General features: G+C 44.6%; 1 protein-coding gene across 5 annotated transcripts in view; it reads left to right on the top strand.

Annotated features, from left to right (window-relative positions):
* The window catches only part of LOC143102386 (tether containing UBX domain for GLUT4-like), a 55,870-nt gene that overhangs the window by 9,041 nt on the left and 34,065 nt on the right, over positions 1–12,764 (top strand). For all 5 annotated transcript variants that reach the window (XM_076265933.1, XM_076265931.1, XM_076265935.1 and 2 more), the window contains 4 exons: positions 1,061–1,142; positions 1,513–1,579; positions 3,722–3,784; positions 4,740–4,792. In XM_076265933.1, coding sequence (XP_076122048.1) covers positions 1,061–1,142; positions 1,513–1,579; positions 3,722–3,784; positions 4,740–4,792 — 265 coding nt within the window. The remainder of the gene's footprint in view (positions 1–1,060; positions 1,143–1,512; positions 1,580–3,721; positions 3,785–4,739; positions 4,793–12,764) is intronic.

The raw sequence follows: 12,764 nt of genomic DNA, 5'->3' as shown, positions 1-12,764 counted from the left end.
TACCTGTAAAAGTACAGTACCCATGTTTGGCATTGGAGTGTATGTGTGTGTGTGTGTGTGTGGGGGGGGTATACCTGTGTGTGTGTGTGTGTGGGGGGGGTACATTTCAACATCAATATCTTAATGATAATGATATCATGCAGCACCTGAATAGTCCCCATAGGCTACCTTCCAGCAACAAGGTTGAGCTGCAGCAGACGAATCGGTAAGTGACTGGATTATTACGCCTGAATGAGAGTATAGTTCCATGTCAAATCAGCCTAGAAAATCGCTACATTTGATTTTCCGTTGGTCTTATTACACTTTCTAACTTGAGAGGAGACAAGCTGGAAAATTACCGGAAATCTTAGTCACTTTTAAACGTGATGCTAGCAGGCGAGATGCTAATGGACTAATTAGATTCAATGATCTATGCTAGGCTAGAGCTAAAAGTGGTATCGCCAGACTCAGAGAATGGCTGGATGAACTGGAGAAAGGTAAAAATCAATTGTTAACTCAAGGGGAGGTGGAAAATGAGTGTAATTCCCCAAATAGTGGAATATCCCTTTAACTGAGAAAATTTTATACTAAAATACACAATGAAGATATTCTAACAAAACAAAATGCTTCTGAGTGCCACAGACCCCTGTAATCAGCAAATGGAAAATCTGACTAACCAGTAACCACTAAGAAGACCAGACCTCTTGTTTGGACTCACAGGCTAATCAATCATTTTATTGTGCAACACTCAGATTAGAAATGTAAAGCTATTTTTCGATAATGTGTGCCAACTTCCACAATAAAGCACACTGTCTTCCTATGCTACTTCCATGCCCCAAGTACATTTTTGCATACTTCTTGTGCTTCATGTAAGAACATGTGTTAAACATGTGATGCACTCTAGCATAAATGTGTAAAAGCTGGTAAATGGTGTGGTATGGGAAAAATGAAAGGGGTTCCATGTTAAGGCATGCATGTGCTCCAAATGTTTAACAGGCTCTGGGTGAAAGATTATTTATTGTGTTGATGATGATGATGTCTGTGAGTGAAAGGTGAGTTGATCTGTTTGACCTGTGTGTAGGAGAGCGTTGGATGAGGCCCCCCTGCTCACCTCAGCACTGAGAGAGGATAACGTGATCAAGCAGATGCAGCGCTACCCAAAGGTACCACACGGTAACACGTGCTGTGGAACAGATTGATCATAGCCATAGGAAAGCAAAATGAGAACTGAGACCGGACCTGTTTCTCCTAAAACCCCCTTAGGAGAAATAGGGAGCATTTAGAATAGATTAAGAAGAAAACAAATTGGACTTGAATTGTGCTTGAGACAAGAGAAGATTTCAAAAAACTCTTTTTTATTCTTATTGCTCCTTATTTCTCCTAAGGGGGGTTTTAAAAGAAACAGGTCAGATCTCAAAAAGAGCTTATGTATTTTCTGTGAGACAAAGTAAAGTATCCCTAAAATGTGATTTAATTCAGCTGTTCTAAACAGCGTGCTTGTATGTGTATGTGCGTGTGTGTGTGTGTCTGCAGGTGGTTATCAGAGTATGCTTTCCTGACAGACATGTTTTGCAGGGACTCTTCCGTCCATTGGAGACAGGTGAGGTTTGTGTCCGCGCCACACAGGCCCCCCTCTGGCTGTGGTGGGGCATACATTTGGGGGAGGCTGCAGTTGTTTGGGCCACGGTGGTGTCTCTGTGTGTATGTGTTCTGTAGGCCAGCTGTGTGTTGCGTGACAGGCAGTGGAGTGCTAAGCAAACCCAGTCAAGAGCTCGCACACATGCCAACGGCACCAGTGACCATGCGGCCTTTCAGTTTCTCTCTCTCTCTCTCTCTCTCTCTCTCTCACACACACACACACTCTCTCTCCCTCTCTCTCACACAAAAACTCATGCAGACACACACACACACACAAAGAGAGTGAAAAACAAGCAAAACAACAGACAGAGAGACATAAACATTCACTGACGTTCAGAAAACCACAAACACATACACAGACTGATACATAAGGTGTTTACACGTTCATCCGATTGGAATGGTAACTGAAGCATGCAATGTCCTAAATGAGGTGACTACAAGCTTTGGCCAACTGGAAATCATACAGAGGACATCTAACAGCAAGGATGTTAGGGTACACAAGTGTATATCTCATCAAGTCTGTGATGGATGTATTTTGCTACTGGTAAATAGCCTATTATTACATGTTTATACTCTCAGAGTTGATTCAGAAATGCTTCAAATAGAAATTGGACCACCCAGCCAAACAACATGTGTCCATTCCACACACACACAAACAATCAAACATCGGTGTGTGTAGAGAAGCCTTTACCCAAAGCCAGACGTGCGACTCCTTTGGACACTCAGCAGACGGTACCGGAGCTGCTCTTTTTTTCCGAGGGCCGAGGATTTATTTTGCTTTGCGTAGGGAGTGGGCATCGGCGGAAGGTCGTTTTATCGTGCTCCCTCTCTGAGTCATTTTTCAACGTTTGAGCGGTAAAATAACTCTCCTGAAGCATGCTGGGGCCTGGGCTAAAAGCACAGCCATTAGGAAAGTGAATGATTCCTTTCAGGGAGACCCAGGACCACAGAGAAGTGAGAGAGAGAGAGGGAGAGGGAGAGGGAGAAAGAGAGGAGAAAAAGAGGGGGAGAGGGAGGGAGAGAGAATGAAGCCATGCCAGCTGAAAATCCCACTAACCAAATGCTGGCCTGATCGCTCTCTTCTCTCCATGTCCCACACATCCCCTCTTTCATCACCTCTTCCCTTCCCTTCCTCTCCACTTGCCCCCCCCCCCCTCTTATACCTCATGGAATCCCACTATCCCCATCTGTGAGTGGCAGGCGGAAGAAGCGCTGAAAGAGAGAAAGAAAGAGAGAAAGAAAGAATGAAAGAAAGAATATATGAAAGAAAGAAAGAAAGAAAGAAAGAAAGAGAGAGGCAAACAGGGAGGGGCCGAGGATGCAGCGGAGAGGAAAGACACAGATGATGAGTTGGGTGGGACATCAAATGCTTTTGGGTCGCCGCGCACGTCTGCCTTGTGACGTCTGCCGTCGTCGGTCCGTTTAGCAGTGGTTTGGTTTTATTGGGCTCTTCCTCGGCGAGGACTCTGCCGTTCCTCCGAACCACCCGACCACCTTTTCCTCCGGCGCAGACACACTGTCTGACAGACAGTCTGCGCCGGACGGCGCGCCACACGTGTCAACACTCACACTGACTTTTATCACACACAAACACAGTCACAATAACTCACACACTTTGAGACATACACACAGTGTCATACACACACTTGTGAAGTCCTCCAATCCAAAACAGTAGACTGACAATAACTCAATTTGACCTGCAATCAGGTAAGAGTAGGAATTCAATTAGAAAGTATGTTATCATAAAACAACAGACTTGAGATGCAGCACAGGTTAACAAAGCAGTCATGTGTCACACACAACACATTTTACAATCACAGATGGCTCCTATAGAACCTAGACACTCACACATAATAACCTCACTTACACGCGTATTATGTCACACACTGATACAATACTATTTGTGCATCTTACTAAGAGTAGATATAGCTCTAGTAACAAGCTCGCTAAAAACACTGGTCAGCAGTTACAGGTGGTCAAAGGAATAGGACAGTGATGGACAAACATGTGACATAGACCCTGACCTTGAGTATCTATGTGTGATGGTGCTTTTCTTTTTGACGTTGGCTTTAGGACTATTTACATCCTTTTTTTGTCTTTACAGTTGGCAACTTGAAGCAATTTGTGAGGAATCATCTTGTTGACCCTCAGATCCAGTTTAGCCTCTGTAAGTCCCACTGCACGCATGCACGCACACAAAACACGCACATTCACGCACGTACGCACACACACACACAGACTCCGGGTGATAGAACCACACAAAACATATGTTTGAAGTGACAACTGATGGTGCCTGTGCATGAAGTGTTGTTGTCCAAGTCCACAGAGAGTGTGTGTGTGTGGGCACGGAGGGTGCATATCCTGACTAGACTCTAACCACAACCGAGTCAATGACATTCTTCAGAACAAAACAACCTTAAAATATATATAAATAAAGTCCAATGATGAAGGGTGCCTTTCCTCTGAGCGTCTTACTGTAAGTGTAATTTTAAACAAGGGCTGGTCCTCCCTTCTGTAATTAAGTCTTTCAAATTTGGGTTTGTGTGGAATTAAAAAGTCTTTCGCCACTTTGGCATAGAGCTGTTTTGATGTGTGTCTCTGGCCTGTGGTGGAGGATGAAAGCCAGTGTGTCCTGAGAAGTGTCTAGCCAGCGGAAAACAAGAGGAGAGGCGCGGGGAGGACGAGCCTTTCAACTGCCGTCTTCCGTGCCAGTCCTCTGCCCCGTCTCCTCCTGTCATCTCAGCGTGCCACTGGTGCCACCCTCCGATTCCTCGAGCCTGGCAGCCCAGTGCTCTCTCTTCTCTCTCGCTCACTCTCTCCCTTTTCCCCCTCTCTCTCTCTCTCTTTTCCCCCTCTCTCTCTCTCTTTTCCCCCTCTCTCTCTCTCTCTTTTCCCCCTCTCTCTCTCTCTCTCTTTTCCCCCTCTCTCTCTCTCTTTTCCCCCTCTCTCTCTCTGGTCACAGACATGTGGCTCTTCTCTCTGGCGCCTCTCACAAGCACCCCCCCCCCCAGGTCACACACCCAGTACTCCCCTCCTCTCTTTCTCTCCCTTGCCCCCCCCCCTTCCTTGGCTTCTGTCTTCCTGAATTCTCTTCTTCCTCTGTTCTCTCGTGTACTGTACAGGCGGCGCTCCGGGCACCCTGAGGATGGACGACCCCGGCGCTACGCTCTACGAGGTAACGAACGTCCCCCTGACTTCCTGTCTTTAACGTCTCCCTCCTCATGTCTGTCCGTCCCACGGCTGTCCCCCTGCATCCTCCTGACCCTTGGGTCTCTGCTCTTCCGAGACATGTGTCTCCTGTGACACAGCTCATCTGTGGCGGATTTCACGCTCTGTCCATCCGTCCCACTAATGTCTCTCATCTGTCCGTGTCTCTCTCGGCTCTTGGAATCCACTTCCTCTTCCTGCTCTTTCGGAGTCGGCTGCTGGCGCTCTCTGAAGTCGGAGCGACACACATCGTCCCGGCCAAACACACATTATGAGGACTCAATCAAAACTTGGGATTTCAAAGTGAACAACAGAAACGGGAGCTTGCGCATGTTAGCAGTTAGCCTATTGCATGTGCAGTTCATGCCGTGTGTTCTTCATATGGACAGCACTCTGTCAGCTCGACACGACTCAAGTCTCTGCTCAGAGGCAACTCTCTCTGACTGACAGACTGACGAAGAGAGTTTTACAGACAGTTGTGTGGATATGTGTGTGTGTGTGTGGATGTGTGTGTGTGTGTGTGTGTGTGTGGTGGGAAGGGGGTCAGGCTGTAAGGCATTATTTGTGGTTCTGTGGTCTCTCCCCTCAGAGTTGCGCTCGGGGGCGGCGCTCGCAGTTCAAACGAGCGCCTGTGTGCGGCGTCCAACGGTCTGTTTGAGATGCCAGCGCTGGGGCTGACGTCAGCCGCTGGTGTGTGTGCGCTGAGGGATGGGGCGCTGCAGCCCGGCTGATACAATGAGACAGACGGATAATAATGATGGAATAAGCCACAGCGCACTCACGCTGCTCGCAGCCAGAGACTCCACTTCTTCTCTCCCTTTTCTTTTTCCCCTCACTCTCTCTCTCTCTCTCTCTCCCGTTCGTTTTCTTTCTCTTTTCCTTTTTTTTCCGCCAGACATTATGTCTTCTCGATGAAGAACGGTCTGCCGCCGGCTTCAAAGGCACTTAAGAAGTATAATTAATAACAGAAATCAGTCATTTGAAAGTACAGTAGATGCGAGCCTGATCTCTTTGACTCTGACAAAGCCCTAAGGATCTCCCAGACTCCTTTAATTAGAGTGGATCAGAGGGAGGGTGGAGCAGGGCTCCCTCTGACCCCGTAGCTGCCATCACCCTCCCACCCACCCCCACCCTCAGTCCCCAGACACACACACACACACACACAATCACACACACACACACACACACACACACACAATCACACGAACATAAACAAAACAAAAATGATGCAGCAAAGTGAGAGGCTTCAGTGGGGCCTCAAGTGCTGAGCAGAGAGATCCCTTCACTTTGCTCATGACACACACACACACACACACACACACACAGACACACACACACACTGACATGAACGAATATGAGAAGTAGCCCTTGTCTACACCACATAAGAAACCTTCTAGACAGCTTGTAAGTTGAGACTGGAACCAAGGGTTTACCAGAAAGTGAAAACAGCAAAGTGTCACCTGTAGTTTTTCAATGTTAAATATGTGCTCCTGAAGTAGGCAATCAGCAACTTAATCTGAAAGTGGACCTAAACCGTTTAGTCTAAATACACTATTGTCTTAAACTTCATTCACTAGACATCCCAATCTCTCCTACATTACATAAGCACTACCTTAAATATTTCAAACACTAAGAGTACAAGCAATATACTACAACAATAGTGAGTGTTCATTATTCACGGATAAGTGCAATGCAGTAATGTGCTTATTCAACCTGTGAACACTACCTACCAAGTAAGGGATAATGTATTGTCTGCTGGTAATTATCAGAAAGAGACTGAGACTTATTTTCTGATAATTACCGGCGGACAATACATTATCCCGCTTATTACACGGCTACTTGCCAAAACAAGAAAAGAAACTTAACACAATGGGTCTTTAGAAATGATTTTGCTACCGTTTCGTGGTTTCCGCTGACGAAATAAATAGTTCGCCACACAGATAGAACTTGACAGTTTCAGGTGTTGCGTGGCAACGTCTTACTAGCTTACTTTCCCTTTCAATGAAATTCCATTACAATAAGCGAACAGACTTCTTGCAGAGTGATATGAAAGACGTTAATTAGAAGCACAAAACCCGTTGCCATTGACAGTGTTGATTATATAGATTTAACAGACCACGGAACGTTGCGAAGGCCCATTCATGTGAATGGAACTTTCTGCAGCACTCTGAAGAGCCGTGTAATAAATGAACATAAAATAAGGCGGGATCACATTAGCCAGTGGCAAGCGGCAGGTTTCCTATTGTTCTCTAATCACTTTGGGTTGCCATTGGTATGAAATGTGCTATACAAATAAAATTGCCTTGCCTTGCCTCTATGGTTCGGCAGCGGAACGGTGGCAAGGCTGGCGTTATCCGGCGTTATCAGAAATCTCCACTTTGGCCGGCGTTTTTAGAAATAATCATTTTCTGTGATAAAAACGGGTTTTTCGTGTAAATGAGAGGCCAAACCGCAAGGAAATATCTGCGTCTTCCCTTTGTGTAAACAGGACCTGAATGTACAGTGCATTAGTAGTTTGTTCTGTGTACAGCCGATACCCAGCCCATCAGCAGCGCTGATTGCAGGCTTCTCTCTCCCCCGCTGGTCTGCTCTGAGCAGCGCATGGTGGGTGGTCTCAGTGGCTGCTGGGTGTGAATGACTGAAGATGTGTCCCTCACTGCTGTCATCTCGCTGCCTCTCTGCTCGTGCCTTTCTCAGAACACACACACACACACATAAACAACTAAATAGTCGGTCCCCACAGAGTCCTTTATTTTCTTTTGACTGTTCTGAGGGAATATTCTCATCTTATAACTTATTTAGTATCTCTCTCTCTTTCTCTCTCTCTCTCATTCTGTGTGTGTGTGTGTGTGTGTGTTTGTGTGCTGTTACAATGTGGCACAGGCCAAATGCTATAACTGTCTAGGGGTTGTTTAAAACTAAACTAAAAGCCTACCGCAACCATAATGTAAACCAAAACAAACAGAACCACCTAACAGCTATACGCTAGCCCTATGTGTGGTGCACAAACTTGGAAGTAGGTGCGTTTGTGCATGTCAGCTTGGCATGGGCATCAGAGAGCGGTCACATACCTGTGGCATCCTCCCTGCCCAGTGCTCCTCCGATAGACCAGCACTATGGCCAGCCCAAGCGTTGGTTTCTCAGCAGTTCAGTTTTTTTGTACTGGTAGGTAATCCAAAAACACAATTTATAATAATCCAAAAACTGGCATGGTGGCAACACCAGGGAGAAACCAGCTTTGGCTCCCACTGAGCCTGCCAAACTAATTGAGAGCCAAAGGTGTGGACAGGTGTTCATTTACCCAATTACCCACAGATAGTGACATCACTGAAGCCATGCCTGTAAGTGTGACCTAACCCTACCATGTGACCTAACCTATCCTAACATCCTTCCCCCCTCAAACAAACAAACAAACAAACAAAACCCCACAATACTCTTATTTCATGCTTTTTTTACTCATACATCTTTTGTGTGTTTTTTTGTTTAAATTAGCAACAGGGTTTACAGGAGAACAAGCCAGATTGCCAGCTACATGTAAAGCCTCCACCACAGGCTGGCATGTTTGCACCGCTGTATGAACTGTTCTTCTTCCAGCTGGATATGAGCCTGCTTCTCTTTCAGTAGAGCTATCGCTCTCTGCAGCTCAAGTAATCTCAAGTCATGCTCACTAACTCTTGAAGCAGCAACTCTGGCCTGCTCCATGATCACATCTGGAATTCCAAAGTGAAGCAACAGTGCATTAACTAAAGCTGGCTTTTTAACGCCTTCTGGCAGCTCCACCCCATAGTCAAGTGCAAGTTTGATCAGCCCGTCTTTAGCCCTATTCGGACGGGATTAGTTTTAGGCTACGTGAAGACGTGGGGTAAAGTCATTTTACCACAGGACGACTGTAACATAAATGGCCAATTTGCACTGGATTAAGAAACCTTTGTATTCTACCAGAAGTAGGAGGGGTAACTCTATTTAGACATTGCTGTCACCTCCCTGTCGCCATGTGCATGCTACATTGCTTCCTGATATCGCATTCATACATGCAACATGGTCTGAGTAATGTTTATTCATTAGTTCAGTGTCAATTTCAAGTTTATTTATCATATGCTCAATATGTCAAGGACAACTGTGTAGGCTACAATGAAATGTTTGTGGTGAGACTCGGGTATTCTACAGGTTACAGCTGAAAAACAAAATCAGTAACACTTGACAGTATCACCATAAGAGTGACATGACACGGTCATGAGACATGAATTCTAACCCTAATCTTAACCTCTAACCCTAATCCAGTGTTTCTCAAACTTTTTTTCTGGGGACCCACTTTTTAAAAATGACAGACTATCGCGACCCAACTCGTGACTGTGGTAGTTAACAAACTAGATCAGTGGTTCTCAAACTTTTTCTTTCATTCCCCACTTTGATCAAGGGGGCATTCTCGAGCCCCACCTGTCCCTCATCGCTTTAAGAAAGTGGTAGGTCAAGCTTAAAATTGTCAAATTTATTGAAATAATGACAAGTTCTAAATATATCCTCTTCAACAGAGTTAAAATCAGCTGGTGCTGCAGATATAATAATAAATAAATACATAACACACATATTTCTGTTTTCCAGCAACATATTAGGAAGCATATATAGGCCATTTTACAGCATTGTACAATATATTCAATGAAATACCAACATGCTGCATTAAATGGATCCATAATCCAGTCATACTGAGCACTGCTGGTTGGGAAATATTTTTGAAATAAACTTTGCAGGGATGTGATATAGTAGGCCTACTGTTTAATACATGGGATCACAAGAGTGCCTCCCAATCAGACGTTTCAGCGATTTCGCTCAGAAATCTCAAAGGCATAATACTGTCGCGATCGAGGCGCCTGTCCCATACTCAAGTTTTTTTGGTGAATGCATTAATCTTATTTGCTAGGTGAGGTAGGTGCTTGTCTTTGCCTTGTAACTGGACATTTAACTCAAATGTATCGCTAAGATATATCAAATATATCGCTAAGATAGGCCAGCTTCGTCAAGAAATTCATTAGTGAACGTGCTTGCAGATTCAAACATGCGCTCTTCCTCCAAGAAGATGCGACTCGGAGCTCAAACATGCGCGACAGCACTTTACCTCGGGAAAGCCACCTTGCCTCGCAGTGAAACAGTACTTTTGGTCAGCTACCATCTCTTCGCAAAGTGCGGAGAATAGACGCGCTTTTAAGGGCCGGGTTTTGATGAAATTCACCACTCTCACAACAACGTTCAAAATCTCATGTAGGCTAGGTCGGGACTAACTAAGCTGCCTTGACATGAGCGCTTCCCTGTGAATAACACAGTGCGTCCATTGCGCATCGGGTGCTCCCTGGGCCCAGGCTACAGATAAACATTTTTAAAAAAAACTGTTTTTCACGTCAGTTCGCGCCCCACCTGGCATGTCTCCGCGACCCAGTAGTGGGTCGCGACCCACAGTTTGAGAAATGCTGCCCTAATCCTAACCCTAAACCCAACCTTAATCCTAACCCTTACTTGTTACGTCAAAAAACGAATGACACTTAATGACAGAAGCGTTATGTCATAAACATTTATGACTTGTTTATGACACGTTCATGACAGTGTCATGTCACTCATATGTCAATAAGTATCACACAAATTCACCCTCCTTGTCAATTACACTGGTAGCCTATACTTTACCTTTCCAGGCAAAATCATCACCCTGTGGTTGCCTTGCATTATTTATTACCGAGTGCTTCTTCAAGTTAGCCTGACGAACCAGACACACATCAAGATGTAGGGTCTGGGAACTCATCAGTGCTCAATCCGAGGGGCAGGAAACGGTTGTCTTTCAAATTCCCTCTGCATGCAATAGGATAGCTACAACTCATGAGTCCCATGCATTTTCCCACCAGCGGAGCTAGTTGCCTAGATAATCAAACTTTTGCCAACTTAAAAAAAGCTTAACTCGTATCGTACTGTTCACCAGCAGCAGCATCCATCTTCTTTGTTTCCAGGTAGCAGGGAATTCACGGGGAACCGTCGCAACTCTGCCGTCACCCGTCCACCGACTCTATACATGATATGATTGGCCTGATCGAAGTTTGATTTTTCCAGCTCACAAGCCAACGGAGAGTTGCTAGACTACCCTGGCTGCAAATCACATTTGCTGCCGCTAGGGTGCGTCTAGATTTCTAGTCTAGATCTTCAAGTGCCTCCATGCTCAAAAACAGTGGAAAACTGTTTAAACAGTATATGGCGGAAAAGTCTCCGTAATTTCTACTGACATTGTCCGTAATAATTACTGACATGACACATTCGGACAGGACTAAACCCCCTGGTAATAATTACTTAACCCCACCTCTCCACGTAAAACTAATCCCGTCTGAATTGGGCTGATATTGCCAGCTTATAGCGCATGATGCCACCAGCGACAAAATCTTCCACACAGAACTCTCCCATAATCTAACCAAAAATCGAAATGTTTGACCAGCGAAGATACAAAACGCTATACAAATGGCTGAGCTAGCCATCAGCCTCAGTACAAATGTGATCCAATACGATGGAGATACAAGAGGAGCCAAATACAATCGTCCCCAAAACTAAATGCAGCACAAATTTCCAAAAGATTCCCCTCATCAACCTAAACTGAATTGAACAACTAACAATAAAATCCCCAAACGGCATTCGTAAGCTACCACAACATGCCATAAATGTCACACAGCATTGATGAGTTATGACAGTCAGAACTGACATAAACAAACTGCTACAATTAACCAGATGAGTACATTTATTTTATAGCCTAGCAAACATAATGAATTGAATCATCCCCACATATCCTTGCATTATGCAAAACTATTTTCCACTAGCCTAAAGCCTTGAGACTGAAAGCTAATTGCCTTCATGTTCTTCTTAAAGTGACAGGCAGATACACACCACAAATGTGATGATATTGAAGACAAGTGTAGTCTAATAATTTAAATATCAATATGATGTATTCCAATTGCAAAATATGTTCAGCTATTAGTAATTATGCAGATCATAAAATACTATAAATAATTAACAATATAAAGTTTATATGAATTCCAAAATATGAAATAGAAACCTATGACAACCATCACTTTCTATGTGTGTGTGTGTGTGTGTGTGTGTGGAGGGTCAATCAAATTCTATGATTGCCACTGATGTGAATGATCACACAATATTCAATATTACTGATGGCGCCAAGGTGGTGGGCCCCCAAACCAAATCAAATTTTAATCAAATCGCAAAAGTATCGAAATCGAGATTCTTCACTTGGTATTGAAACAATAATGTTGGTATTGTGACAACAGGAGTTGGGGATGTCTCCCCAACAGGGCTGGAGTGGGGGCACTTTTCAGCCCGGGAGTTTCAGGTCCAAGACCGGCCCACTTTTTTAGTGGTGGTGGAAATTGGATAAATAAAACAACAGTTCCGCTCTTACTATCCTGTAGTTTTTATTAGTGTTGATAACTTAACAAAAAAAGGAAGGAAGAAATAAAGCATTAAATGTATCCCACAATTCCACTAAGAGGCATATTGAACTATTGTTTACATGTTTTTTCTGCATGGTTCAGCTATCATGTTGTTTGGTGATTTACTCCTTTACTACACCCACTTTTGAGCAAACAAGGCATATAGGTTGATCATGTAGCCTATGCCGTCATATACTGTTCTTTCTTACATTAAATAACTTTATATGGTTAACTCTATTATCCTTTCTACTTGTCTAGTTATAGCCAGGGACGGATTAAACAAATATGGGCCCCTGTGCACAATATCAAAAAAAGCCCCCCTCCCCCTGACCGCGACGCGCGCGGGCGCGCATGCACGTGCAAGTGACGTGCGCGTGCAGCCAGCGCTTCTCTCTTTCCTGTCGTTGTGCAGGCTGGTGCACAATTGCACACAATTAACATGTAGTACATTATGTCATATATTATAACTCA

The sequence above is a fragment of the Alosa pseudoharengus genome, unplaced genomic scaffold (genome assembly GCF_046254945.1).
Source record: "Alosa pseudoharengus isolate Yale_2024_CS ecotype anadromous, Long Island Sound unplaced genomic scaffold, YU_APseudo_1.1 YU_APseudo_1.1_scf_4, whole genome shotgun sequence".
Classification (NCBI taxonomy): Eukaryota; Metazoa; Chordata; class Actinopteri; order Clupeiformes; family Clupeidae; genus Alosa; species Alosa pseudoharengus.
This window is presented reverse-complemented; position numbering and strand designations above follow the sequence as displayed.